This window comes from Zootermopsis nevadensis, unplaced genomic scaffold (genome assembly GCF_977971745.1).
Source record: "Zootermopsis nevadensis isolate Lab colony 2312 unplaced genomic scaffold, Znev_1.0 Znev_ptg000007l, whole genome shotgun sequence".
Lineage (NCBI taxonomy): Eukaryota > Metazoa > Arthropoda > Insecta > Blattodea > Termopsidae > Zootermopsis > Zootermopsis nevadensis.
In genome coordinates this window covers 9,568,924-9,596,901 of record NW_028259139.1, presented here as the reverse complement: position 1 = coordinate 9,596,901, position 27,978 = coordinate 9,568,924, and the positions used below count along the sequence as shown (strand labels likewise).

General features: G+C 35.2%; 1 protein-coding gene across 3 annotated transcripts in view; it reads left to right on the top strand.

The window, feature by feature from the left end:
• LOC110831532 (lachesin) overlaps positions 1 to 27,978 on the top strand; it is a 165,780-nt gene that overhangs the window by 60,788 nt on the left and 77,014 nt on the right. For 2 of the 3 annotated variants that reach the window (XM_022067637.2, XM_022067638.2), the window contains exon 2: positions 15,405 to 15,568. In XM_022067637.2, the coding sequence (XP_021923329.1) occupies positions 15,502 to 15,568 (67 nt within the window). In that variant the 5' untranslated portion in view covers positions 15,405 to 15,501. Of the gene's footprint in view, positions 1 to 12,814; positions 13,046 to 15,404; positions 15,569 to 27,978 lie in introns of those variants that run through there. The other variant, XM_022067636.2, reaches the window with a different exon arrangement.

The window sequence follows — 27,978 nt, the reverse complement described above, 5'->3', positions numbered from 1 at the left end:
TAGAGAAGCATATCTCAAACCACACGAGTTGCTTAATAGTGGAATTGCCTGCAAGTGAAAATAGAGGTAATTTCGTATCTCTAGCGCCCTCTCTTTTCCAACGTTCTGTTCCTGTCTTTGTACATTCCCCACAGCCTCTCCCCATCTTCAGGATGCCAGGATCCTTTTCATCCAAAGCTACAGAAGTCATCCCAAGATGGTGTCCTCATCACTGTCACTGAAGAAACATTCATTCCAATGCAGGCTACAGCCTCCAACTGCGTCATTGCTTTGAGAAGTCTTAGGTCTGAGAAACTTGGTTTTACCTTCCGTGTTACTTCGTATTCTGAAACTTTGGTTCTTCTATTAATGAAAAGGACAACAACCTACTCAACTAATCAACTATATAAATCAGAGTTCTCTTTTTTAGGTTTATTCTATATTTGTTTAACGATGTTCTTATTCGATTGAATAATGTGGTTAGTAAATAATGAATTGGAAAGGATTTTAAAGGGAACTTTCGTCAACTTACTTATTAATTCCTGTTTATTTAACGACTATATCACAGCATCTCAGAACGTACAGCGACGAATGATAGACGTTAAATGAATAATGCGTTAGAAGGGATTTGGAAGGAAGTAGTTTTGACCTAATTTAATATAGGTCTACTACTTCAGCATTTGTCTGTAAGGACTGGGAAAAAACACGAAGTGAGCATAACCAGTTTTTGGGCCAATATTTGAACCCAGGACGCTCCGAATATGAAACTCAAATGTTAAACATTTGATCGCAAAATTCATAAAACATCCTTTTTGAAAAATTAATAATTGCCCGACTAACATAGAAATTCGTTACCTTTAATGAAAATCTAATGCCCATTGTTTTGTTCACAAGAGATCACTACCGGTTGTGTTGAAATAAGTTAGACGAAAGCAGTTCACGTGACTTACTTTGCTGGCGTTAAATTTAAATTACTTAATTAGCAAGAGGCGTATTGAGCTTTGATAAAACTATAAATTCAAATAAAATTTGAGAGGAAAGACGGAAAATGATTAACTTTTCAGACTCAACTACACACAAGGTGATAATTTTAAAATGGATCCTTATAGGAATAATCTGTTAACGACCTTTTTGGATTCCACTGATTTCGTACTACGAACGTAAAACGTACATCCAGTAAGTGGCTTTTGTGAACACGATAATGAATCTTAAAGCAATAGTAACGTTGTTATTAATTTGTTTATATTAATATACGCCTAGTCTTTATAAAGATAATTAAGAAGTTCTAATAAATACACTGTAATTTAACTTGGAATTAGTCAGATGTAGCATCAATCTACATTTTACTTGATTGTATTTAATTGTATGTATGCGTTGAAGGTTCCCTTTTGTACTTTGTTTTCCGACAGTTTCCTTGGCAACAAGAAACAAAACATCTACACATTGTTACATGGATGACCTATTTATTTCTGGAATTTTACAATTAAAATTCCTCTGTTATACAACACACAGTCTCTTTTGCTGCTATGTATCCTAGAAATCTCAGGAAAGCAGAATTAATAAAGTTACAGCTTATGCCTTGATTTAAATTAAATTGTCAGACTTTCTCTTCGTGTTTCATTTTAGTCGTATTAAACCGAAGTGAGAACATTTACTAGTGCATTCTAATAAAAAGTGTTGAACAATGACGTTACTTCTGAAGTTTCTCTCTTAAATTAAAAGAAAACAGATTTCTAACTCAGATATTTGCTATTTTAATTTTATGGCGGCGAATTAAAGTGGCATATTTAATTCAGGTCAAGAAAGTATGGACTCTTAAAATTAACGCTTAAAATTATAATATCTAGCTTAATAAATAATTTAAAATCAATATGCTAGTAACAAGCATATTCTAGTACTCGTAATTTTCCTTCATAACAAATCGTGATGAGACCTTTTTATTCGTTTTCTGTTTTCCTGTCCATCAAATAGATTAATTTTTAAAAATTAAATATCTGAAGTAGGTTACTATCCCCATTTTCACTTAGGTCTTCCATCTGATCTTTTCCCTTGAGAATTCCCAACCAAATTCTTGTATAACAGCTTCATGTCTCCCATGTGTGTTACAGCGATTATATCCTTAAACAGATTAACCACTTGATTTTTGTAATGGTGACATGTGGTGCTTTCTTTGCGGTACGGACTGAATTCTTAAATATTATTTAGACGAGCTTTGGGTTCTAAGTAGTAATTTATTTTCAGAACTAACTTCTACTTTCAGCAAACCATCACTTTACAAAAATGCATATATTACCCTTTCCAGAATATTTTCGTTTTGAAAGAAATAAAATTACTTTTCGTTCCCATGACCTTTAGCTTCATCCTTATCATTTCTGAGTTTCTTGCGGATGAAATTCAACACATTCAAGACCTGGGTCTATTTTATTCCCCGTCTGCCTACCAATACTGTCTGTGGTATGAACATTCCTCACAAATTTCCCTCAGGCAAGACACGTTGCAGCACGTAACTATTTATCATTGTATCAAAGGTTTTGCATCCCTTCGCTCTTTCTTATGCATAGCAGATACATCGGCCTGGAACCTGCATCCTTACCTTTCTCTGTAGCATAAATTTACCTCATAGAATGCAGTAAATAATTTTTGTATAATGCACGTTAAAGTGGGTACTCAGTATGCCGTGGGTTATTGTATATCGGATATTTACTCCTGGTAAATGCCACAAGCGTCGATGACAGAATTGCCTAACACAAAAGCCCTCCTTATTACAAGACTCTGTTGTCTACAAGAAACATAACCTCCGTGTTGTTATACTTCATGTTTTAACGGCGCTAGAGGGAAAAGAAACACAGAGGAAAAATATAGAAACAAAATATGTGTTCATTCCTGAGGGTATAATATAAGGAAAGTTGTATCATATCAGTTTTATTGGAGATTTACAGATCAAGAAAAATAAGGGTACTTTTGAGATTTGCAGCATCGCTACAGGCAAGTGATTGAAAACGTGTTCCATAAATATTTGGTCAGCTAGTGCCCTGAAGGACCAACGATGATAGTATTGTCCGAGTTATTTATCTTGGCTTCTAAAAGAAGGGACATCCGGAGAGAGGGACTTTAGTACGACACGCTCTGCGCATGCTCTGTTCAGTACTGTCGTTCAAAATAACGTTCCTCAGTTGCATGAGTATTATCAGCACTCTGCAGATGTAATAATGGAGTGAACACCACCGCTTTGAATGTTTTTAACAGATTCATCCACCGTTTCCTTTGCGGAATCAGATTAATTCAATTAACATCGCAAAATATTATTTCTTTTAAATTATTTTTAACATTTTGCGCCTGTATCTTCAAACAGTCTCTTACTTTCAGGTCACCTGAACAAATTTCTGCATATTTTTTATGTAGTCCTTGTCTGCTATACATTTCATCAATCACATACTCCTTTGAATTCATCGCCTTGATGTCTGCTAAAAATATATCTTATAAACCTCCTCAATGTAAAATTTGTTCGTGAAGACGAGGTATGATATTTCGGAGTCGAGATTAAAACAGGAGATTTATCGGATGAAGAACATTTATATTAATTATTATACTAGCTTTCCATGGTTAGGAATAACATGAAACATAATTTTTCGCGTGTTAACCTAATTACTCGTTAGTCAAAATCAATATTAGAATCCTATAATTTAAAATTTTCTTATGTAAAAACACTAAAAATCAGTGCGTTGTACTGTGGTGGGGGGTGGGGGGCAATAGCTTCTCACATTCTTATATAGGAACTAAAAGGTCGAATTTAAGACTTTAATTATTAAAGCGTCCTGGGATAGCATTAGCCTTTGCAAATAATCAAATATTTTAGTTATGGACTAAAATTAAAGGCTTTATGACGTATTTAATCTCGTATATCCACATTAATTTTAGGCGCTTTCGCTATTAAAAATCGTACAAATGTGTATTTTGTCTCTTTAATTTAAAGACTGCCGAGTAGGCAAAGAGCCAGGTTCTGTTATCATCTCAGCCACCGGAAGTCTCAACAAAGTAGTCAGAGCTCCATCGTATTCTGGAAGTAGCGGTTTTAAGTCTCCACACGGATTCCGCCTATCCTGACTGACCTTTCAGGATAGCCGATCCCTTAACCGAGATTTAAATCAGGAACATCCCGATTACGGTATACAAGTAGTTGCCACTTAGCCACGACGTTGTCAGACAACTTGTTTCTTAGCACTAGAGTGACGAGTGTATTTTGTTATTTGTTGTAACCAACGCTGTTGCAAAGTTAGATTTCAACGCTGTTCTGATGCTATCCACGGAAACAGATAACTTGGTCCAGACACAGTTTCAAACTCGAGACGAAACAATGGACATTGTCCTGTTTGAGAACAACAGACTCCATGTCAGTCGCGAGGTGAAAACTTGTGTCGCCACAGTATACTGAGCGTCATCACTTAGCGTTCACTGCTTTTAGTGCAAGCCAAAGCCTCTTGTCAGGTTTTCAACTGGGCAAAAATTTTATTTAGAAGCTAATCCAAAAAAAAATCACCTTAAAATTAAGGGCGATCCTTGCTGCAATACAGTTCAGAAAATTTTGTCTTCCCTACTTATTCTGGGGTGTTACGCCTTGTAGCCTGGTAGAAGTTTACCGACGTTTTAGAAGTCCTTGCTGCCTTCATCATGATGAGGAACTCCATAATTTGCGCTGATCACCAAATATTATTACGATTATCAGATAAATAAAAACGAGATGGTCGGGACATGTAGCGCACATTGGAAGATGTGAAATGGGAATGAAGTTTAGTTTCGAGGTCTGAAAGGAAAAAACACTCTAAAGACCTATACGTACATGGGAGGATAATATTAAAATAGATCTGAATGGAATAGGATTGGAGGGTGTTGATTGGACCTATCTGGGTAGAGACCGTTGAGGCTCTTTTGAACAAAGAAATGAACTTTTGGTTCCCTGAAAAGTGGAGAATTTGTTGATTACCTGAGTATCTTTAAAATGTCTCTGCTGCGTTAAATTAGTTTGCCTAGTCACATGGTAAACGCAAGACCTTTTCGAATATTTAGGAAATACCCATTTGGTCAAGTAGTTCCCTGTTTTATCAGGGGACCCAAATTTGCTTTACTACGCTCAAAAGTCCGGCATTCAAATCTGGCATAAATCAGATAAATCCTAACCAAACTCTGAGAGTCTGTATATTAATATCCAATTTAAAGATATTTTTAATTTAAAAATTGGTTTCCCGTTTGTTCATGTCCCTAGAAAAGATTTTCGTTCTTTGAAGTAAAATATATATTTACATCATACAGGTCTTGTTTTCTTTGATTCTACAAATTTCGCAAGGAAAACTTAGCAAAAACCGATAACAATCCTGGAAGGACAGAAGCATCCTTTTTCCACAGTAAAATTCATGTGAAAGCAAGTACGCCAACCATGCTGCAGGAAATCAATTGTCACTTTGTTTTGTTACAGTTGCTGGAACTGTTACTTTCTCTTGCGGTTGCTAGGTGGAAACTTATTTCTTTCCTACTTTCCTAAGTTAAATCGATGTCCAAAATGGGTCCTGGAATCTTTGCACCGGTCGATGTATCGGAACCTCGAAACCGATACGAGATTCAGTTACCGCAGTCGATACCTCGTCTGACGGCGGCCGTCGTGACGGACAGATTGGCCTTGTCGTCACATGTCTCTCTAAATTCAAAATAAAAGACTTTAGAGTGTCCAAATTTCTAGCTTTTCTATCTTATTTCTCTGTATCTATTAAAATATCTTTTGAAATAAAACAATATGAATATCTTATCTTACAAGAATTTCCTTACGTCTCCACTTTATTACGTTTTCACAATAAAAAATAACAAAATTTTCTTCGTGGTGTGAATAACAAAGCCAATCTAGTAAAGTGTAAATTTATGTATAAGTTTAATACCTGTACTGACAATCCATTTATACCGTTCAGACATTCATTTCGTTCACATCGATTGTAAGAAAACCTGATAAGTTTCTTGAGAAAGCGAAGCAGAGAAAGAAATGGATTTACAAACATTCGTAAGCAGTCAGTCAAAGGGAGTTTCGGTGGGTTGAGGAGATGTGGTAAAATTCTCACGGAGATCTTTGGGAAAACAAACCGTTAAAAATCGAAAGAAAAAAAAAGAGAGAAGATCTGAAATAGGATTTTATCTGCTTTACACACGCTGTTGCTAGTCTGAGACCCAAATCCGAGCTGATGTTTGGGTAAAGTGAAGGACTGTGCTATTTGAAGTCGTTCTTTGTTACTTGGCTATTGAGTTGATTTACATCGTCCTTTATCTGACTGCTGGATGTAGCCTGAGACTGATATTCAGAAAGTATTAACTCCAGGGACAAGAGTCCTTCTTTAGAAGCTGATAATCGTTCAGCTAAGCGAAGAGATTCTCAGCTCCACTTGCAAAACCCGAAAGTTCATTATCGTGTTCACAAAACCTACCATTAGACTGTATTGTGATTCTGTTGAATCCACATCACACTATTTTATTAATGTATACCTCAACATTGTCTCTCATTTATAACAAAGTATTGGTACATTTTTTATATATTGTATTAAGTACTATATACATTTCTCATTCCCATGTGCATGTTACGTGTTCTGTCCACCGCATGACTATATATTTGTGTGTCACCAGTTTTAAATATTCAATAATGGGAATTTCTTCAATTAAGTATCTCTTTTAATGTACGGAGATTATTAACGATTTTAAGTTAAAGCTCGTCTAAATAATATTTAAGGTTTAGTCCGTACCTCAAAGAAAACACAACTCTTTATCATGAAGAAAACAAATAGGTTGAGTTTTTTGAAGGAATCGTTCAAGATCCATAAAAAACAAAATGCCCATTTTCTGATTGTTAAAGCAGATGGTACATACAGTTTCAAATAGGGTTAATAAACTTTTTAAACTTGTTCAGCGAAACATTTCTAATTCTGCCATCGCCTTTCTTAATTCTAAAATGGAAGAACCTTTCACATTTTTGAAAATGTTATTAGGTTCTCGATAAAAAATGTTTCCTAACCATAGTTCATTCTGTTTGATATTTCAAGATTCCTGAATACACGTAGTACATAATAAACATGAGTCCTTTCATCGACACTTCGAACAAAAAGGAAGTTGAGTATCATAAAGGATTCCTCTAAAGTTGAACATTTACGCAAGAACTCAAGTCCCTGCACTGCTGGATATCTTAGACGTGGCTTTACTGATCTTATAATAATGTGGATCCATTTGAAGAAGAGCTGAACTTTCACACATAAAATTCATAGCAGTGAAAATATAGGAATATTCTAGAGTTAGGAGAAGCGAGAAGACAAGGACTTTGCAATATCTGAAACTCCGACAGTTTTAGGGATGGGGGAGGTCGACAGATGTTGGTACTGTAACTGAAGTGGTAAAGATCCGACCCCAAAAACGGTGACCTGCAGTGAGATTCCTATGTCAGCACACACACACTCGCACAGCCGGCGTTGCAAACACGGATGCTTCGAAAGGGAGACACTAATAAAAGTGATGAGAAATACTATAAAGAAATACGTAGAGTGTGAAATTATGGTGGCTTCTGCGAGAAAAATTTTCTGTAGATAAAGATTTATAAGCATGGGATAGTCATTCTCTAAATATATTTTGCGATGTTATTGTTTTACTAATTTCCTTGGTATTTTCTTATACATAGTCTTTCGAAAGTTCTTAATTTGATTTTAAAGTTACAATGTTTATAAGGACAAATCCTTTTTCGTTATCAGATACTGAGAGAGACACCTACACTGTTAAATCAGACAGACCGACGTCGGAAATAGACCCTGATGATGGAGACAGTAATCGTCTCTGAAAAGTCAGATTACACGGTGAAACACCCCACCAGACAGCCATGTTCAAACTCGTTATTAAAAGATGGTTTGTTCAAGAGAAATTTTAGTTTTGATAGATTAATCATGTTATCTGTTCCTATAAGTTGATTTTATATTACGGTGTGTGGAATTCCATTTCATAACCAGAAACCAGATGTCTTTCCTATGGTTTATACTAGGGGATTCAAAAATGTCAACCTTTATTTAACTTCAACTTTACTGTGTTATTTTCTCAAAATAGGCTCATCGTACGGAATAAATTATACATCACGGGAGAGTTGCCACTTCTAGTTTTGCAACTTCTGCTTGATAAAATTTTATTCGTTCCAAAAGCTGTGGATTATCCGATCGACATTGGAGCCTGGAGATGTCACATAATTGCCAGGTGACGTTATGCATTCAGAATCACGGTTCGTTTATTTTGCGAGGTTTTATATTTGCTACGAAATGTTTTTGACACACAGCCAGCGAGCTGTACGTCCTGACTGAGGTCTTTCATATGTACCACATGCTTAACATTCAGTAACTTTGCATTTTTCCCACACAGAATATTTATGATTTAAACAAAATTATCACGATAAACAGCGATTATTTTCCTAAACAACATGAACCAAGAACTGACTCTTCAAATTGAGCTGTCATTCTTCAAAGCGTTAAAGAAATTAAATTTATTCGAATTTTAACTAATAATATTACATATAGTCGATAGAACCATGGAATAAATAGGAAGGGATTTTGGGGGGGGGGGGGGAATTCATCAGAATATATTTTATAATATTATGTCGATATGCGTTATGATACAGGATATATAAAGAATATACCTCAGGATGATAAATTTTCTGATTTAAATTCGTAGAATAATCTATTTATATGCTAATTAAATATATTTTTCAGCTCGGAAGATTTTCAGCGTGAAATTATTTGTAAAATAGTCGTAAATAAGCAGATAAATATTTGTAATCATAGAGTCATCGACTTTTTAAAGATATTGTTCTAATAATCGCTTATAGATTCAGAAAAAGAGTAAAAGTATCAATCAGGTTCGTTGATAGTTCGAACTTGATGATTTCCGAGCTGTAATGTTATGTCCGCCTTGTGGATTACGGAACTGAAATACTAAAACCACATACGGAGATAAATTTGAAACATCCTGTACGTGAAACCATTTCGAATGGAAACCAGGTTTCAAGAGCGTGGCTCAGAAGGCAAAAAAGCATCAGAAGGATGTCAAGAAGATGCGTTTACCGACAGCCATATTACAGCAGAAAAGAAGTTTCTGTTTTTACAAATTTCTTTGCTCCAAATGACACATTCTTTTGATTCCCTCCAGCCCGAAAGTGTTTTGTTCTTCCAATTCTGTCTCTACATCGGCTTCTGCTTGTTCTTACATTTCCAATTCCTCTAACTTCTTCCACAAACCCAATACACAATGGTGCGTGACGGAACGCAATGGAACTCTGGCAAATTGGTTCTTGCCATCACAAGGAATCCATTCTGTGGTCCCACCTCCTACACTCACTTAGGTGATAACATTTGTTCGATTTTGTAAATACACAAATTTATTATATTTAGAAATGTAATATGTAGATTAGTGATTTATGTGTCAAGATTTCAGAAAATTGTTATATTTTAATCTCTGGAACGCTGTCTCTGGTGTATATATGATGGAAAGAAATATAAATTAGAATTGAAATCTTTGATGCAAAAGTGACACAGCTCACTTCCGTAGTACTGTGTTAAACAATAAAGGCTTAATATTGTTTCATTTTTGCTTTCAAATTAATTCTGATGTAAATTATTGTACTTCCTTATGACACACGTGCTGAAAAATACTAATAAACACATTTAATTTTTCATTAATTAATTACTTAATTACAAATTCTGATTTTAAACACCTTGTTCGTTAGAGTAAACCATTTTACTAACCCGTCAATTTATTAACTTATATACACTAAATTCTTGTTTTATTTTGCTGCATTACAAGAAATTTCATTTTAATTACAAGTTCCATTTAGACTCTTTTTGGTGACGTCTTTTAGCACAGTTGAAGATTAATGTTTCTTTAATTACTGAAATGTGATATTAGCTATGCAGTATGCTGAGTCATAAGAAATATATCAAAATTCATGAGTATATGAAACAAAAAATAGAACATTAAAAGTAAGACTAAGGAAGGTGTTGAAGTTAACACAAATATAAGACAGTTACCACGCTCTTAGATGTAAGAGAAATTGGGTTAAGAAATATAAAATTGTTCATATAACCGAAGCTAAGTGTCAAAGGACACATTAGATTCCACAAAATTGGAACTCAAATATAAGAAACTATGTAAAAATTAATTAAGTAAATAAGATAACAGCTTACGTATATAGATCTCTAAAGCAGTAACAAGCAAAGTCGAATATCGCAGAATGTGAATACATACTTTTATATGTAAACATATTAAGTTATGAATTATCTGTAGGTACTGGGGAAAAGCACGAGTAAACAGTAAAAATATGAAGTAGTGTTGACGAGACTTGAAGTATATACCTTACTACAACACCCATATGCCCGGTAAAAATAAAAGGAATGACTTATTAAAGAAATACTACCGGCGATTCGAACGTGGTACGTCTGGACGCGTCACACAATGGGTAATCTCGAATGCAGACTAAGTCGAAAGCAAAGTAGCATTGCCGGAGGCTGACTGATTACTGCCACCAGCAGCGTGTTGCGATAGTACAGCGGATCTACTGTGCCACAAGAAATGTTCTCATTTCTCTCAAGAGAAGTTGTCGCTGCATTTATCGACAAGGAGACTTTAGGAGAGAGGATAGAACCGTTCAGAGAGAAAGCAATGGCTCTAGATTTATCGCAGGAGCTTGGAGCCTCTAAAAAAAATTGCGTACCTTGATATTCCGCCTGATTTCCGCATTCCCGTCACCTTAGATATTCCAACTGTTGATTCATTTGTCTGTTAGTCACATACCGTTAGTGGCGTCTCGCTTTACGGATTCGTCTCTTACGAATTTTATTTTTTTAGTGATTCATTTAACTACGTTGTCAGGACAAATTGTATTTACAAGACGCTACGATTAGAAGCCAAAACATTTATTGTTTCAGAGAAGGCATTTACTGTATCTCATATATATAAATAATTTCGCCAAGTCTCTGGTCTGGTTGTTATGCGACCGAACTAGTTTTAAAGGCAAAATCGATCTATTTTCAGAATTCTTATTTTTGATAAAATTTAGTGCATATCTTATAGCTGTACCATAATTATATTAGTACAGTTTATTTCAATAGAAACCCGAAGTAAAAACTGGCTTTGTCCCTAGTAGTTTATAAATTTATCTGTTATTCTTAGGTTTTACTGTGTTATAACAATGGATTGTGAGAATGGTTTGTTTCGAGTAGATCTGTTTTTGACAAAAAAAGTTTTGCTGGTCAGAAGCGTAAAGGGGTCGGATGTGTAAACACTCTGAGTACAAAGAGTAGTGAGATGTGTTGAAGTGTTAAAATAACAAAAGACTACAATCTAGAAGAATCCATTTAGATATTAAGGGAGATGTTCTAAGAAACAGGGTTACTGTAATATTACTGGTGCAATACCTACCTATTTTTCCTATTTCTTTTGAGGTCACAGGCGTTTATTTATTTTGTTCTGTTATGGCTACATGTCGTCGTGAACAAAATATGTAAGTCATAGTCTTTGAGTATTTTGTTTGTATTCATGTTTATTGGTCAAAACTATTGTTTATAATTATAAGAGTTTTCGACGCATCAATTGATAAGGTTACTCAACAGAACAGTCAAACATAGCCTGAGGTTATGCTGAGCACATTCGTCTATGTGAGTTTCTTTAAATGGTTATCGTGAATATTACAACTATTAGTTGCATTTCAAAGTAAAAAGTAATAAAATTTGCCTTAAGACATGTAATATAGAAGGAACGGTGTTTTCCTTCATTTTAAAATCCTAAAAGCGTGTAATTACGAACCCGTATTCAAACCTCACCTTCAGATGTGCGTTTCAAATTAATATATTATAAAACTCCTTGTATATATTTGATAAAGGATATTTTTAATAATTTATATTTAATATATATAATGATAAAATGTCATTTAAAGCTTATAGGATAATAAGGTTAAGATAAATTAGATTAACAAGACAGGTAGTACACATTAAATAAATAGAAACTACATAAAAACTTCAGTTGGATGACTTAAAGAGAAAAAACAACTTGGAAGATCTAGTCGTAAATGGAAAGATACTAATAAAATGTATTTTAAAGGAACGGGATGTGAGGATGCGGAATAAATTTGTGATTCACGATATCATCCAATGGCGGACTGTTGCTAAAACAGTAATGAAACTTCGTATTGCATAAAAGGGAAATTTGTTACACTAATTTGATGAGCGAGTATTCGATTTTTAAGGTCTTCGCTCTACAGAGGGTGTTATTTATTAAACGTTATTTTAAGTTCGCAACACACCTTTGAAGGAAATGTTACGAGATACTGAAATTTATTATTTTATCCCGACCAGGGTTTACAAAACTGAAGCAACATTCATAAGCAATTTCCCTTTTGGAAATAAACATCAAAAGATACAACTCTTTCGTACTGAAAGAGTATGAAAACCCGTAGAGAAGTTCGCTGCAGGGAGCTTCTTGCTGTAAATACTTTATCAACTTCTCTCTCCCTGGGTGGTGTTTCCTCAATTACATTGATTACTCTTGACGATTTATTGAATACTACGTCACAGCAACTATTTTCAGACCACTTATCACGCAGCCAACTGCTTAGAGATATTTTCATGCTTCAAGGTCAACCTCTTAGTATCATAACACGTCTACGCCTGAAAAGTCGACTGTGCAGGTGTACGTGATGACGTGTTCAGATACGACCATTGGTTTTTTTTCGTTTGTTACTGTTTGGGGTGTTGCATTTCAGTTGGTACCCCTGCTCTGTGTATTACGCGTTTGGAAATGAAAACAGTAGAAGATCGCTGTGGTAAGCAGTTGAGTTGAGCAAGTCAGGATGTTTTGTGTGTTGTGTGTAGTGGGAAAGAAATTGCAAACAAATTCTCCGTAGTATCACAGTGTTCAGATTTAGACATCGTATTCCGAAATTGCTGTATGAATTATAAATAGTATAAGTTACGTTCTTGACAACACGTACTTCGTTTTAAAACAGCCATTGTATATGTCGGTAAGTACTGAATTTATTAGATTTGATTTTCTCACTATTGTGCGTCAACTGAGGTTACCATCTTTAAATGGAGACAAATAAATTTTCCTCCGCGTAATTTACTGAAAGTCGTGATCGAGTGGTTGGTAGACCTTCTACGAATTCGGGGGGTCCTTGGTTCAAATCTCGGTCCGGAAACTGGCTATCCCTCCAGGCAAATTCCTGTATAGTACTTTAAACTAGGCCACGACCACTTCCTTCGACAACCTATTTATTATTAACTGACATCCTATGATAAATAAATATGGTTAATTTATCTTGATTTCATTAAAACTTATGAGCGTTTAAGGAAGGCATTATGACACTATTGAAGTGTTCTGTTGTACCGGCATGTCTTATGTGACAGTTATTTATATTAAAATGTCAATATTAACTTTGTATAACGTATTGGTTTAATTAAGGCAATATGTTTCGATATGTATATTACAGTTTTCAGGGCCGGTTAACAATTTGTTAGTTAGATGCTATATTAACAGGTTTTAATTTAAATGTTGATCTTTTGTTGCATTTTTTAAAGAATTGCAAAAGATTTCTTATTAAAATGGATACAAGTATTTAAATACGAATGTACTTAGGCACCTTGATGTTTTAAATTTCTTCCTGCAGTGCCTTTGCTGAAGTGACCTAGTTTTAAAACATCTTTCATTATTGTCTAACACAAATTTTCATTATTTTCACAGTGACACACAATTTTACCCTATTCTGACCTAATTAAATTTACATCTCATCTTCAGCTTATAAATTGTAACTACGTGCATGGATCAGAGTCCTTCTTGAAAAACTAATATTGCGCACAGATAGTAAAGAAATTTCTTATCTTTTATCGAGGTTTATTACCGTGTTCTCAAATGTTCGACACTGGTCCTTATCTTGGGCTAGACGAATCCAATCCATAATCTTCAGTCCTGTTTTCAATGAGATCCAAATTATCCTCCCATTTACGCCTTTGTATTCCGAATGGTGTCTGTCCATCTGGCTTTAGAACCAAAATTTTGTACACGTGTCTCACTTTCCACCATGCTCGCTACATGCTCCGCCCATCACATTCTTATTTTATATTCGTAATAATATTTCATGAAGTTCATCATTCTGCAGTGTCCAGTCAGTCCATCCCTCTAAAATCTAAGTATTATTGCAACTATCGTTGCGTATACAACGATCCTGTATCAACTACGATTTTACGTCAAAGATAAGAAAGGAAGTATGATAATTTAATTTACTATTCTAGAATTATCCTGGAATTACTGAAGAAAACAACGATAAATCTATGTTAATATTATACGTGCATGTACGATAATCAAACCGGTTTCCTACGTAATACAATTATGGCGAGTTACCACTAATCCGTCCTGGCTTGTGTTGCAATATTATGACGAACCAGTAATACAAACACAGCCTTATATTTGTATACGTAATTAAAATCCCGACAAAAGCAAGTTTCATCCAAAACACTAGTATACGTTAAATGTACAAATCCTGTTCATATCAAAGTTTAGGCTGAAGTATTGTCAATATTTGTACCATCACCATCCCTGTCAATGGGATTAAGCCAAAATATGTTGGTTTAAAATCAGTCAGCCGTTTGCCCCAATAAGTGAACGTTAAATTCAAGTGGCAGTGTGTTCGCTGTCTCTCATTTTGGACGTTATGGTTCGTCTTGCTTGGTACTTGTGAATTTTCAGTTTTTATTCTCAACCCTAATACCAGTTAACGTAATTTATGCATTTTGTGCTTTTCCTTAGAGGCTAAAATAAAGTTATAGGCCAGTTTTTTTAAAAAAAAAAATAAGCCAAGATCACTTCCTTCCGCATAATTCATAATTCAAATCCTACGTAATATATTTAGTTGAGAGTGCCTCGTTAATTAAACTAAAAGAATTACTACATTGTATTAAGTACAATGGAACAGCTAAAAGTATGTGACAGTGGTTTAATTGGTGTTCCAATATTATATTATCGAAACGTCGCGTATATTATATAAACGTAAGACAGTGGGCACTGATTATTTTGATATTTTAATATTTGTGTGAGAGACCCAGCCTGATTATTAAATATATATAATTTTCATATCCTCCCTATTCGTCATCGCATGCATAAATCTGTAGGTCTAGTGTGTAGATCGTCCAGCAGAAAATCAGAAACTGTTTTTCGTTTATAATTTGTTAAATATCCTGGGATATCCTATGTCAAAATATCTCTTCTCCATATTGATAGAAATTAATTTGTTTTAATTCAATTTTCTTCTGTGATTTAGTTCTCACGCCGCCAGTTTGATGTCCATTCGAACTGATCTATAGCATAATGTTAATTTTGTCTCGTAGGATGCGGGTGCTTGTGGAAGGGGCCTCTTGCCGTATGGGCCCCTGACTCACCTCCGTGTAATCCTGCTTCACTTTCCGGGCTTTAATTGCCCCTGTGATGGGTCCGGATAGCAGAGGTGGGTGGCCCTGGATGCTCGTCATCCTGCTACCAGTCTTCGCCGACGGTAAGTGACAGAAATATCGTCACTTGAAACTAATTATTACTTTAATTACATATTGTTAGCCTTTACCTCAACGAATACTAAAATGTGTTCCTGAGAATCATCATGAACTAACACCTAATTGTAAAGAAATCCGAGGAATCTAAATGTTTCCGATTCACACACTTTTCTTTATCATCGGCCCTTACATATTTTACTTTGAATATTCTGTAAATTTATGATTGAAACAACAAATGTGTTCTACTAAAACACCCTGTATAGCACTTTGGCTTACGTATGCACATTCAGCTCTTAATAAGCAGCGCAGAATTTTAGTTTACTTCCAATAACTTTTCCCTTTTTCTTCTTGTATATTACTACAGATTTTTGTTATTTTCTCGTCCGTTCTTTCGTATTTCTTACCTATTTTTTTCAATAATTTAAAGTAGGCCGTACCATAATTAAGGCCGTTAATCACAGTCTTCTGACCGCGGAGACACAGGTTCACCTATTTTCTGACAGAGGCATGTTTTATTTTAATTTTAATCAACCGTCTAAATTTATACAGGATTCATTGCGTGTCTTCAGTCCTTCACACAATTTCGGCAGATTTAATCACCAAGCTAAAATTGTGTTTTATGATAATTACGGAAGTATGCGTTGGTTTTCTCCGAAATAATAATTTATCGTTGGAAAGTAACAGAAAAGCTTGAATAAGACAGAGCTAGTCTCCGAAATATAATAAATTTTTACATTAACAATACACATCGTTGAAGGGCAGTATTTTAATAGAGTTCGAGGTTCTTTGTCTGTTCTTTAAGCTGGTTTTCGCAGAGAATACGGGAATTTTTCATCCTTCTAAAATATCCATGAGTCAATGGAATTTCACATTTATCAGAATTTTAAATTATGTTCTGTCTGGACCGTCTTAAAGAATGTTTACATCTTAAGCTAGAAGGATACCAGACAAACTCATTTGTTGTAGTAGCATTACTTTTACTTGAGTAATATTAAACAAAAGCACAAACGTGCGCATAACGTCACATTTATGGCGCATTCAAGAGAATTTGACTTTTGCCAGACGTAACACTGAAGGATCACGGCCCATGCATTGCTAACCATGGAAAACAAACAGCAGTAACAGTGTTTACTTCATATGTTATGACAGTAGCTGAAATTATGACGTCATTAGGGGTGCAGATAATTATAGTTAATGACGTCACCATGGAGTGTCTCACACCCCCTTCCCTCAATAGTATGAGCATTCATCACTTTACTAATATCAATTGTAAACAATTACTAATTACTAGTCTAGAGCAGCCTGTAATTACATGACATCAATATCAAATTTCATTAAAATCCGTTCAGCCGTTCTAGAGATATTTTATAAATACAGACGGTCAGACAAAGATTATCTAATAGGCTCTCAGTAAGATTTATTTGCCGAATTAGTTGTGTTTCGCATTTTTTATAAAAATTCGCTGAGAACGAGTGAACATTTTATACAACGTTAGGAAGTAAGAAACAGAAATGAACTTCTCGCCGATCGTAAACGGTGCTTATGCAACTTGCATTGCCCCCGAAAGTTATTATCCTAGATATTTCCGTCTAAAGACTCTGCTGGTCGGTGGAACACTGTAATTTCCATTCCGGGACTCAGGGCGGAGTTAATCGTGCAGTGGTACAATTACTGTTTAGAACACGAACCAATATTAGTTCCCAGCGTTCTCTTAATCCTTACGACTCCTGACTCGGGGTTGAACAAATAAATGGAAAAATAATTAAGTCGATGTTACCAATGTTATAGTACAGGGTTATTTTTACCACATAACCAAAACAATTAGAAATATTTAATATATTATGTTGAAATATGTATTTTCTGGGGAATTTATTTTGTGTCGAGTTAGTCCAGATACTGGAAGGTGTTTTCAACACCCGTAAAACGGATTTTTGCAACCTTTAAAAACTATTTAAAGTCTAGAAAAATATTCTTTATGAATTAAAACAATTTAAACATTTCGAGAGTATTTGGTATACTTGTAATGAATTACGAACTTTTAAAATCTTCCGTATCTTAAAAAGAGAATTTAAATTTCCAGCTGTTTCGACGTATCTTAGAATATATACGATTTTTTTGCACACTTTAATGCTTTACATCACTTTCGATATGTTTAAAATGAAGTAATTTTTTTCCAGAATTGTCGATATCTATGAAAATAATTAAAGATTTATTACATCTTCGGTAAACCTAACTGACTGGTCGATTTATATGATTTTATAATTTTTGTATCCCTAAGTTTAATGAAATGTCCACGTCTATAAACGTACAAAATCTACTCAAGTATGCCATAGTTATTATTTCCGAAGGATTTAGTAAAGGTATGGTTTAAGAACACAGTCTAAGAGAAAGGCTTTATTCTATTGGAACTATTTGTTTAAAAATAAAATACATGAAATCATTGCAGGGAGGTGGAACAAACAGGTAATCTAATAATCCCCCCATTTGACGTTACTAACCAAGAACATACATCCTTATTGAAAGATATGGGGTTAATACGTATTGGTAGTGTTTATTTTCAGTAGGCAGTGAAGGTGGCCACATACAACGTGGTAACAAATCCTTACCCCCAACCCAACATACACGTTTCATGGCTTAGTGCTCAGATTCGTAACTTTAACACGATGTTGGTGATCTGGGTTGTAACACCGTGTAGATATCATCGCTTGGGAGGGACACACAGTCTCCATATCTATACCTGAAGATGGGAGAATTATATTCCTCCGAAACATTGGTATCTTTCTACAAGTCCACACTGGGTTACAACCCGGAAGACCACCATCTACACCACTGTACAAACCTCAGATCCCATATACCTAAAAGGAGCACAGAATCCACATATCGATGTAATTTCTTACTCTCTCGTGCAGTTTTATTGCAACGAAAGATTATATATCCCAGTTAAAAATCGGTTTCGCATAACGAAAACCATAAATATAGATATAATCATTGGATTACACAATCAGAGGTTATGTAAGCACTTCTGGAAGCCTTCGTACTGTGCGCAGTTCAGTTTGATGTTATGTCAGGCGATGTGAGGCGAGTGGATAGCGTACTACACATCCCCAGATAATAGTTTTAAAGTCGAATCAACTGTAGTAGTTATTGATGAGTATCAACACACAAAAAAGGTGTGGTCTGTTACAGTTTGGGGAACGTGTGTTTTAGATATGTTTAAATTTTATGTTTATTTTTTGCGGGTACAAAACCGTTATTGCAAATTTAATCATACGTGTACAGTTATTTTATTTTCCTCTTAATTTTGTTAGGCTGACAAACCCTTCATGATATTTTGTAAAATGAGAATTTTTTTAATGTGAAAGGTTCTTAGACCCTTAAATTAATTCCGAACCTGATAATTACCTTAAATGTCACATTTTACCGTATCCAAGAAAAAACATTTTATCGAATTTCAGTATTTTTGAATATCTGTTATTTCTGTCGGTGGGCGAAATAATCGAAAATAGTTTCCAGATAAGTGTTTGTTATGAATTTTAGGAGTGAGAAAAAGTGTTTTTGACTAGTTCTATGTAATAATTAATTTTTCTCTTAGAAGTATATGCGGTACTCCATCTGAATTGGAATTAAGTTAAACCCTGTGTTTTGAATCCATATAAATAAAAGTAGGAAAAACACAGTAAAGGTTCTGCAACAAAATTATTACGATATATTTTTTAATTTTTTATTCTTCTACTTTTATCAAGATCTTTACTATTCTTTTTTGTGTTTTTTCTAATATAATCAAAGTCTGAATAACTTTAAAATAATATATGAAACACTTATGTGTTTTGAAATTGGTTACAAAATTTGGTATATTACTTATTTGTAGAGATTTTTTAATCAATTACATTTCAAACAAACCTTGTACAAACCGCAAAATCCGTTTGGATTTCTTTGTAGAAGAGACGAAATATTGCCACCCAGAATGAGTGATGAAATATTTGACCCTGACAACCCATGCAGACACTTCATTGCTTCTGGGGGCCACCGTATAGCCGTACGATGATTTCTATAGCGAGACTTCTACCGCGGATATGAACAACCGAAGCGTGTATTAACGTCTAGATGGACCGCGCGTCAACAGAAACACGAATTGTCTGTATTGACATCTCGAGGATGTTCAATAATTGTGTTGCGGTTTCAGAGAGAGCTGGTATTACTTCAACGAAATCGAATGACAAATTTTATGTAAATGTGTAAGTTCCAAAGAGCTTTATTTTTACATCAGTTTAATTGATTTGTAAAAGGGTTCCTCACAATGAAATCTTTCTGAGTAAACAAAATAAGTCATACAGATGTCTGGTTTGTTGCGGGTAGACGATTACTGACGTTCTAGGGGTGCTTGCTTCATCAGGGCGTGTTTTACTTTTATTTTCTGTAACTCGCTATTTTCATGATCGGAAATATACAACTATTCGTTTCTGAATGTGACATTCGAGGTTTTATCTAATATGCTTTAAAAACTTCAATGAAAAATTTTGAAGAAATTTCGTAGATGAAATACGTGGATGTACGGACAGGATTCTTCAATATGCGTTTGTTTTATTCACATCGTAAAACGGACGCATAAAAGTTTATTATTTTATGTTTAAAGTTAGTTTTTAATGAATTTTCATGATTTATTTTAATTACATTAAAATGTATTTTCAAATTATTTCTATACACCTTTCTGTAAGACGTGTTAATGACACTATAATGATAGGAACAAATAGACAGAAGATTATAAATAGGCCACGATTATACCTTTGTGTTCCGATTAATTGTAAAACATAACCTCTACATTTATACAAATCGTTGAATAAGCCAACAGGCACGCAATCCTCTCGCAGCGCTGGACCTCCTGAAAAGACCCTGTACACGCTGTACGTTCTGAGGCAATGCTACTGGCTCATAGCCAGGGCTCTAATAGTGTAGTGCCAGGATCATCCTGCGCTCAATATCGCACCGTCTACGACGGGCATTCAGATTGAAAATCTCCCCCCCCCCCCCCCCTCATCCCTCTGAATCCCATATATATGAACGCGTATAATAGGCTATGATTTGAAGTCTTCTTCTTTTTTTTTAATCCATCTGTTTTTATTTCTGGAGTTTAGTCGCGTACGGAGATTTGTACTAGTCTAGAAAGTTCTGCAGCGGACAATTTCCCCATCGTTATTGCTTTCATTTTATCTAAAAGAGCAATTTCCTTAAGAATGACGCAACGAGAATAAAAATGTCCATCCGCCATCAGTTAGATCTAACTGAGTGTAGATTTTTCAGCCTTTCTCGTGACCCTATCTTGTCCATTTTCCACTCTTCTCCAGCACAATCATTATTATTATTACTATTATTAATTCTCATTTTTCAACTTCCGTTTTTTACTTATATAGTTTGTGATCCGTTAGTTGATATTTAATTTTTTATAAAGACGCATTTTAATCTGCGTAGAATTTGTGGAGTCAAATGGTAGGATTATTTAGGAGTGACGAGCTTACATCAGGGAGCAGATTAGAGAAGCTGATAGTTACTCATTTGACAAATACATTCGCTGCAGATAGGCCTAATATTCGGCAAATAATATTAGATCACACAATCGAAGAATGTGAGAATGGTAAGACATAGCAGACGTAAAATATAAAAAATACGTACCAAATTTTAGTAAGAAAACCTGACGACAAATACTATGTAGGCATCAAAACCGTAGATGGGAATATAATATTAAAATATTTGTTATGGAACGGTGTAAATTTTCGTTTGAATTCACCAGACTCAGATTAAGAGTCAAGCGGGAAGTGAACTTTTATGAACACGATAATGAAAGAAAATGATTGTCTTCTGGTTTATGCCGTGTAGTGTTAAAATAGAGGCAGAAGGCACTTCTGAAACGTCGATAAACTTCTACCAGACTACACGGTGCAACAACCCAAAATACAGCCATCTTCAGACTCACCGCCGTCAGAACCTGAAAACTCACGCTAATGAAACTTCCATACAAGGAAAACCTTTCTTCACCAGCTCAACGACTAACAGCTTCAAAATAAATAACTCCGCTCTGTGGAATTAGTTACCCATGGTTTATAGGTGTACCTCTTTCACATAGCCAATGGTCTCATATTTTAAAACCAAACATCAACTTTCAAGCGACTATTGAAATTGAAAGGAAAAAGAGATTTTTGGAGAAAAATAAGGAGAAATGTAATGAAAATAGTAAGGAGCACTGGAAATAAGTAAAGAAAGAAATCTGGTTACCGCTGAGATAGTCTACTGTAGAATCCTTTCAACATTTGTTTCTAGAGATGCTCTAGGTGGTGACTGAGAGGAGAGAGGCGAAGATATCACGTGTTATTTACACACGGCTTGCAGTCTCTAGTAGTCAGATGCAGAGACTGAAGGAAACAGACATTCTGAAGGAGCAGAAAAAAGATATAAAATGAGATAGGACGAGAAATACTGGAGAAAAGGCAGAAAAGCTCTTCAGTGTTTGCAGATTTTACGTTTTCTGTACTTTTGCGTACTGTTTCCGTATAAGAGTATTAGAATCGGTGACTAGTTTTTTACCCATCCATCCATCCACATACGTACATTCATATGAAATAAGAACAAAGCCCACGACATGTGTGAGCGAACTTCTGGGGTAAGACAGCTGAAGACAATTTGAAGAACGCGTACTTCCTCTACTTATTACGCGACTCTAGTGACAACTTCCTGAAACTAAGATCCTGTTATACCCGAATACGAAAAGGAATTTAGGATTAAAACAAAGAATCTCTTTTCCATCACAACTTCACTCTTCCCTTCCGTCTATCCTCCTCCATCTCTCATCCATTATTCTGTCTTTCTTCTTTCTTACAAAGTAGTGTGGCAAAGGATTTCAGGACTTTACTATTCTAGTTTAAGATGGTACTACTAAACTTTGGGGGCGTATGGTAATTTTTATCGGATGAAAATCTCTATGCCGAAAGAGACAGAAGCGAATTGTGTTTCGTTATAACTCTTTTGACACATATAATCTCTAGCAGCTGGTACATGCTACGTTTTTCCTTTTGTCTTATTCTTTTACTCAGTTTTAAGTTCACGAAACCATCCATGATACTGAAAACTTCAAAACGTTTAGGAAAATGTGTGTTCAGTATGCCATAAACACGCTTGGTCTTTAAAATACGTAAGTGTTAATAAGACCAACAAAGAAATTAATTAAATATTAGTAGTAATAAGGTCAATAATATTACGCAGTTGGAAAATATTGCTCCCAATTTTAATATTAATTTAATTAGAACTTATGGGGATATTTTAACAACCAGTGAGCAGAGTTCATGCTGAGAACCTAATAATTGCTAAGCTAGTCAATAAATGTCTCTCCCTAAGGGGGACTACCAGGGTTCACAAGAGCCCGTAATCGAAAGGTATGCAGAGAAAGATAAATCCACTCGACTCCCTTACACATTATTCTTATTATATTTCACGTAAAGAACGCTTAGATTTAAGGGTGAATGCTACTTTTAAGGTATATTTTTTATTTCGGAGATTTTTGAATGCAAATTTATAGAACAGTAACCCAAGTTTGATACATCGCTGGCGACCTACTTTATTCTTGTGACATCGGTGAAAAATCAAATTTGTGTGATAAGGTATCACGATAAAATAAGATAATACCTACAAATTTCCGTTATATAAATCCACGTCTGGAAATATCTACGAAAAGTGACGGAATGTTGTGAGTCCTTTCCCAAGGTGCGTTTAAACCTCTTTCCGGCATCTTTTTATCTCTTTGCTGTGGCTTCAATCAACACCTCCTACTGTAATCTCTCCAGCACCTTCGGGTTCTCACAGTGAAACAATCTGATTACATCGTAACATCATCTTCTGTCTCTCACACCCCATTCCACTCCTCTCCTAATCCGAACATCTGAACATCGTAGAGGGATCATCTCTCAAGTCTGTGAACACGGATGCGACCTGAGAGAACGCGTTGTCTCTCCGAATTATAATTCAGGACCGACACAAACAATGTAATTTCTATGGTGCTCGGAGAACTACACACGTTTATTGAACAGATAACGGACACTGGTGATGTTCTTCTTGGTGTTGGCGACGTGTAGACTCGTCGGCAGATGTCAGCGTTTCGAATAATATACGTACTGTCTCAATCTTCAGGATTGAAGTTATAACAAATTTGGTTACTCTTATTTTGAATGTTTTTTCTTGTTACATAATAACATACATTTTTATAACATGGAGGCGTTTAAATAATAATACAGAATTTAAAAAAAGATTAAATTTCAGACCACGGTTTGAAGCAAATAACATTTCTGACTTTCAGATTTCGGTAGCCAACTTCCATCTTCTGTGATTCATGGGTCAATTACCTACCACAAAAGAGAGACAGGAAATCCCCTGTAGAAATTTATGATTTATTTGCAGTTGAAGCAAATAATTTTAGAACCATTTGGAAGTAGAGGAGTGTCTAATGAGACACATATAAATAATGGCGTCAGACGTGTATTTGAAATGTAAACTATGAACACTAATGATTCTTTTGCTACAGTTGTGAGATCAACATCGACTACAGTGATGTATGGTCCGCATTCATTTGTTTGTCTCGTCTTTACTCTCATGGCGTCTCTTCGTACTTAGCTGTCATTTCACCTTAGCCACTGCTCATACATCAGCTTGTCACACCAACTGGTACACAAATCTAAATTCTCGTAACTCTAGGTAATTCTTTCTGGGTCGCAGAATATAAGGTTTTTGAATTTATCATCAGATGGAAAAATATCTGGTTTATGCCATAATAACTGTGTGAGGTTTGCAACGAGAAGTAAGCGAATAAGTGTAAGTCCTTGACTTTGTGGCCCATTTTAGGGCCCCGAGTTATTGTTTATTGTCTGCTTAATACCAGTATCATTATATGATAGACGTGGTTATGTCATGACAGTATACATAGTTGATATATAATATTACAATCATACCTATGTTATAGGCCCTATTTTTCAACTCAAAATATTTAATGTAGATCAGCGTATTATTACATTCATTATGTAGCAAAGTCCACTAATAACATTTTACCACGAGGATGAAGACGTCGAAGTTCGTCTGATGAGTAGTAACAGCGTGTGCCTCCATCTTCATTCCTGTAGATGGAGGCAGTATGTCCCTCCGAAACGTTAGTATCTACCTAAAATATCGCACTGCTTTACAAACCAGAAGACAAACATCGTCACAGGACAGGTATCTCCTTATTTTTCTTCAAATCTAGTATTTGTGCCTGTTGATATATTTCTTATATAATTCTAATATTTCCTTATTTATTTTTAATTGATAACAAGTGAATTATAGAGTGTTAAACCGATTCAGTTTTCCTAACAAATCTGATAAATTTTCCGGGTGTTTTCTCATTAAGACATACAGGTGTTTAATGTTACATTTTGAGTGACGTCTGTGAACGGTCATATGTGAACATGTAAGTGATCAGTCTCAAATTGGCGACAAGAGCATAGATCAGCCTTACGGACTGTGCACACGTAATTAAACTTTAACGTTTTTTTGCCCTCTGTCGTCTAGAGGGGAATAATAAATCTTGTAGGTATTGAATTTCCCTGGAATTTGCATGTGATTCGTCTCAGTAATGAGGAGGTTTACAGATGTATGCTTTTCACTAAAACTCATTGAGATGATCAAATCAAGAACTGCATAATATGGGCTTAACACGCATTTAAACAATTAGTCAAAAAAGAGGTTTCAGGTTCTTAAGGCGATTAATAAAGATGACTGTCTTCACGGATGCTGCTGTGTAGTGTCTTTGATGTTTTACGACGTTTTAAAGGTTCTTACAGACTCCATCTTAAGGGCGATCACAATGATAGTATTGAATTCTTACAACCGTGTCATGTTCATGCAGCTGATGCATGAAATCCATACTGCCTTAATTTCAGCTGTTTTGTCTCTCGATAGCACGTGTCAAAGACAAACACTTGCTGTGTCCCTAAATGTACCCTGCCAGGATACGCATTGTTAAATGCTTCGTAAAAATCAGAACACATTCCGTTAATGAAAATATGTTCACAATAGCTCAGCTTTGCGCAGCTGTCATGATCAGCGGCCTAGCATCCAGGGTGACCTTGGCGTGAGTCACTGGGAAGTTGGAAGAGGGTATTTAACGGACGAAGACGCTTATGTCATTTAACATTGCACCGCAGCGCGTCAGTGTTTTGGGGTTGTGTTATTAATGGTACACATCGTACTTGTAGAGATAACTGTTCAGACTGGTGCATAGTTAGACGTAACATGGTGACTTTAGGACGACTGAGTTAACTGCAGTGTTTGGGGGTAGGCGGGCTTGTGAGGGTGGCGGCTTGCGACGAGAGACGCGTTTTATTAGCCACACGTCAAGTATCCTACTGCCGGATAACAGAAAGCAATAAGAACAAAGCAGTTAACACGCCAGAGCAAAGTACTGTACGCTTCTCGTATCCTGAGTGAAAAGGTTATAGACAAGGTGAGGGAATGTCTCACGACACAATCCTTTAAAAGTCTTACATTAGGACTGTAAATGAAAAATTACAATAATTATGGTTGTATTCTGGTTTGTAGCGCCGTGTGGTCTCGTTGAAGTTTATTAACAGAATAATGAATTATTACCCTGATCATGGAGGCAGCATGGATCTGTGGAATTACATGTCGCTACAACACTGAAGACAACCATCTTTGCACTCAACACTGCCAGAGTCTGAAATTGTACTTAATAATTAAAATATTTTATGTTCAGGTTATATGCGTAATTTACAGTAGTCTAGGTACAACTTAAAATACATTTGTACATTAGCTATGTGTATAATTGTTAACACAGAAGTATCGTATAAAATTTATATTTATGAACTGTCTCCATACCAGATGTTTGACGAATAGCTGCTTTGTTTAATTGGTTATCGCCATTAAACCTAAAAACTGTGTATAGGCCTTAATTTTGCTTAGCTGCCATGTTGTTTTATAATATGCAAAAATGACTTTACACAGATCACAGTAATTGTTTCTACAAAATATCAAACCCCAAAGTTAAGTGTTACAAATAAATTTAAGCTTAGAATTTTTTTACATGGCCACAAAAGTGTTATTTAAATTAAAGTACAACTCTTCAGTGGGCCCTAGCATATTATTTATGTACAGAAAATTAATCGATTAATTCAAATGTTATTAGGGATCACACACATGGTTATGATATACCATGGTCATTACATGAAGTAGAACATCTTACTATTCTATAACAAATTGCTGACAGCAGTCGAACGTCTTAGGCAGTGGGCTGGTCACTCACTACTCACAAATGCACACTTCAAATATCAGGAATACCTCCTAATGGAAGCGGTGAAGACCCACATTAGGTTGTAGAACCAAGGAAGAATAAGAAGAAGAATTGAACGTCGTGTTATATTGGTCATTATTCCTGGTTTGCTTTGTATTCGAGATCTAGTCCAGAGACCGGATATCATGTTTCGTCAAACGATACTGGTATATCATCTTAATATACGTCACAACCCTTGTCTTACGCATTTTTATCTGCAGAGAAAGACATGGCAGTTGTTGGTTTGAAAAAAATAACAGTAGCTAAGCCTTGGGAGAAGTTGAAAAATTGTTTAGATTTTAATTTTTATGCATAAATATTTCAATAACATTTTTCTTATTGTTGACATATATAATGAAGTTTTTCATATTATAAATGTTTCTCTTCAAAGGAAATGTCGTCTTTTTATTGAACGAAATTATAAAAAAAATTGTTTTAGAAATATTATAGTTGAATTATAATTCAATATTACTTTAATTTCCTGTTCCATGAGATATAAAATGATTTGTGAACTCATTAAGACATAAAATATACGTTAGGCAGAAATTCGAGGTTGATGAACAGACAGCTCTGAAACGTCGGTAAACTTATACCAGATTACATAGCGCATCAACCCTGAAGACAGCCATCTTCTTCGCCCGTTTAACGTGAGAATCTGGAATCTCACAAACTGGTGTACGGTTTGGGTGGGTGGCAGGGAGGTAATACCGAAGCTGGAATAGACTCAAGCAATATTCTACCCCTCTTATTAGTCAAACAAATCGCCTAAAGGCAACCCACCAACTAAAGTTACACCAACTAATTCGTGAACATACCTTGTCCCCACTCACAAACTCAGCTCGGCAAACTTTAAGTCTCTGGAGAACGCTGAAATATTTTACCATCTTTAGTTGTAAACGAAACATATGAAATAACTCTTAAACCAAACATTAAATATCATTAGCTTAAGTGAGACGATTGTATTAACGTAACATTGGAATATAAACACTTGATTTCCTCGTCTTTGTCCCTAAAAATTGTAACTTGGCGCATTTAAGGTTTGTCTTTGTTCTTATTAAG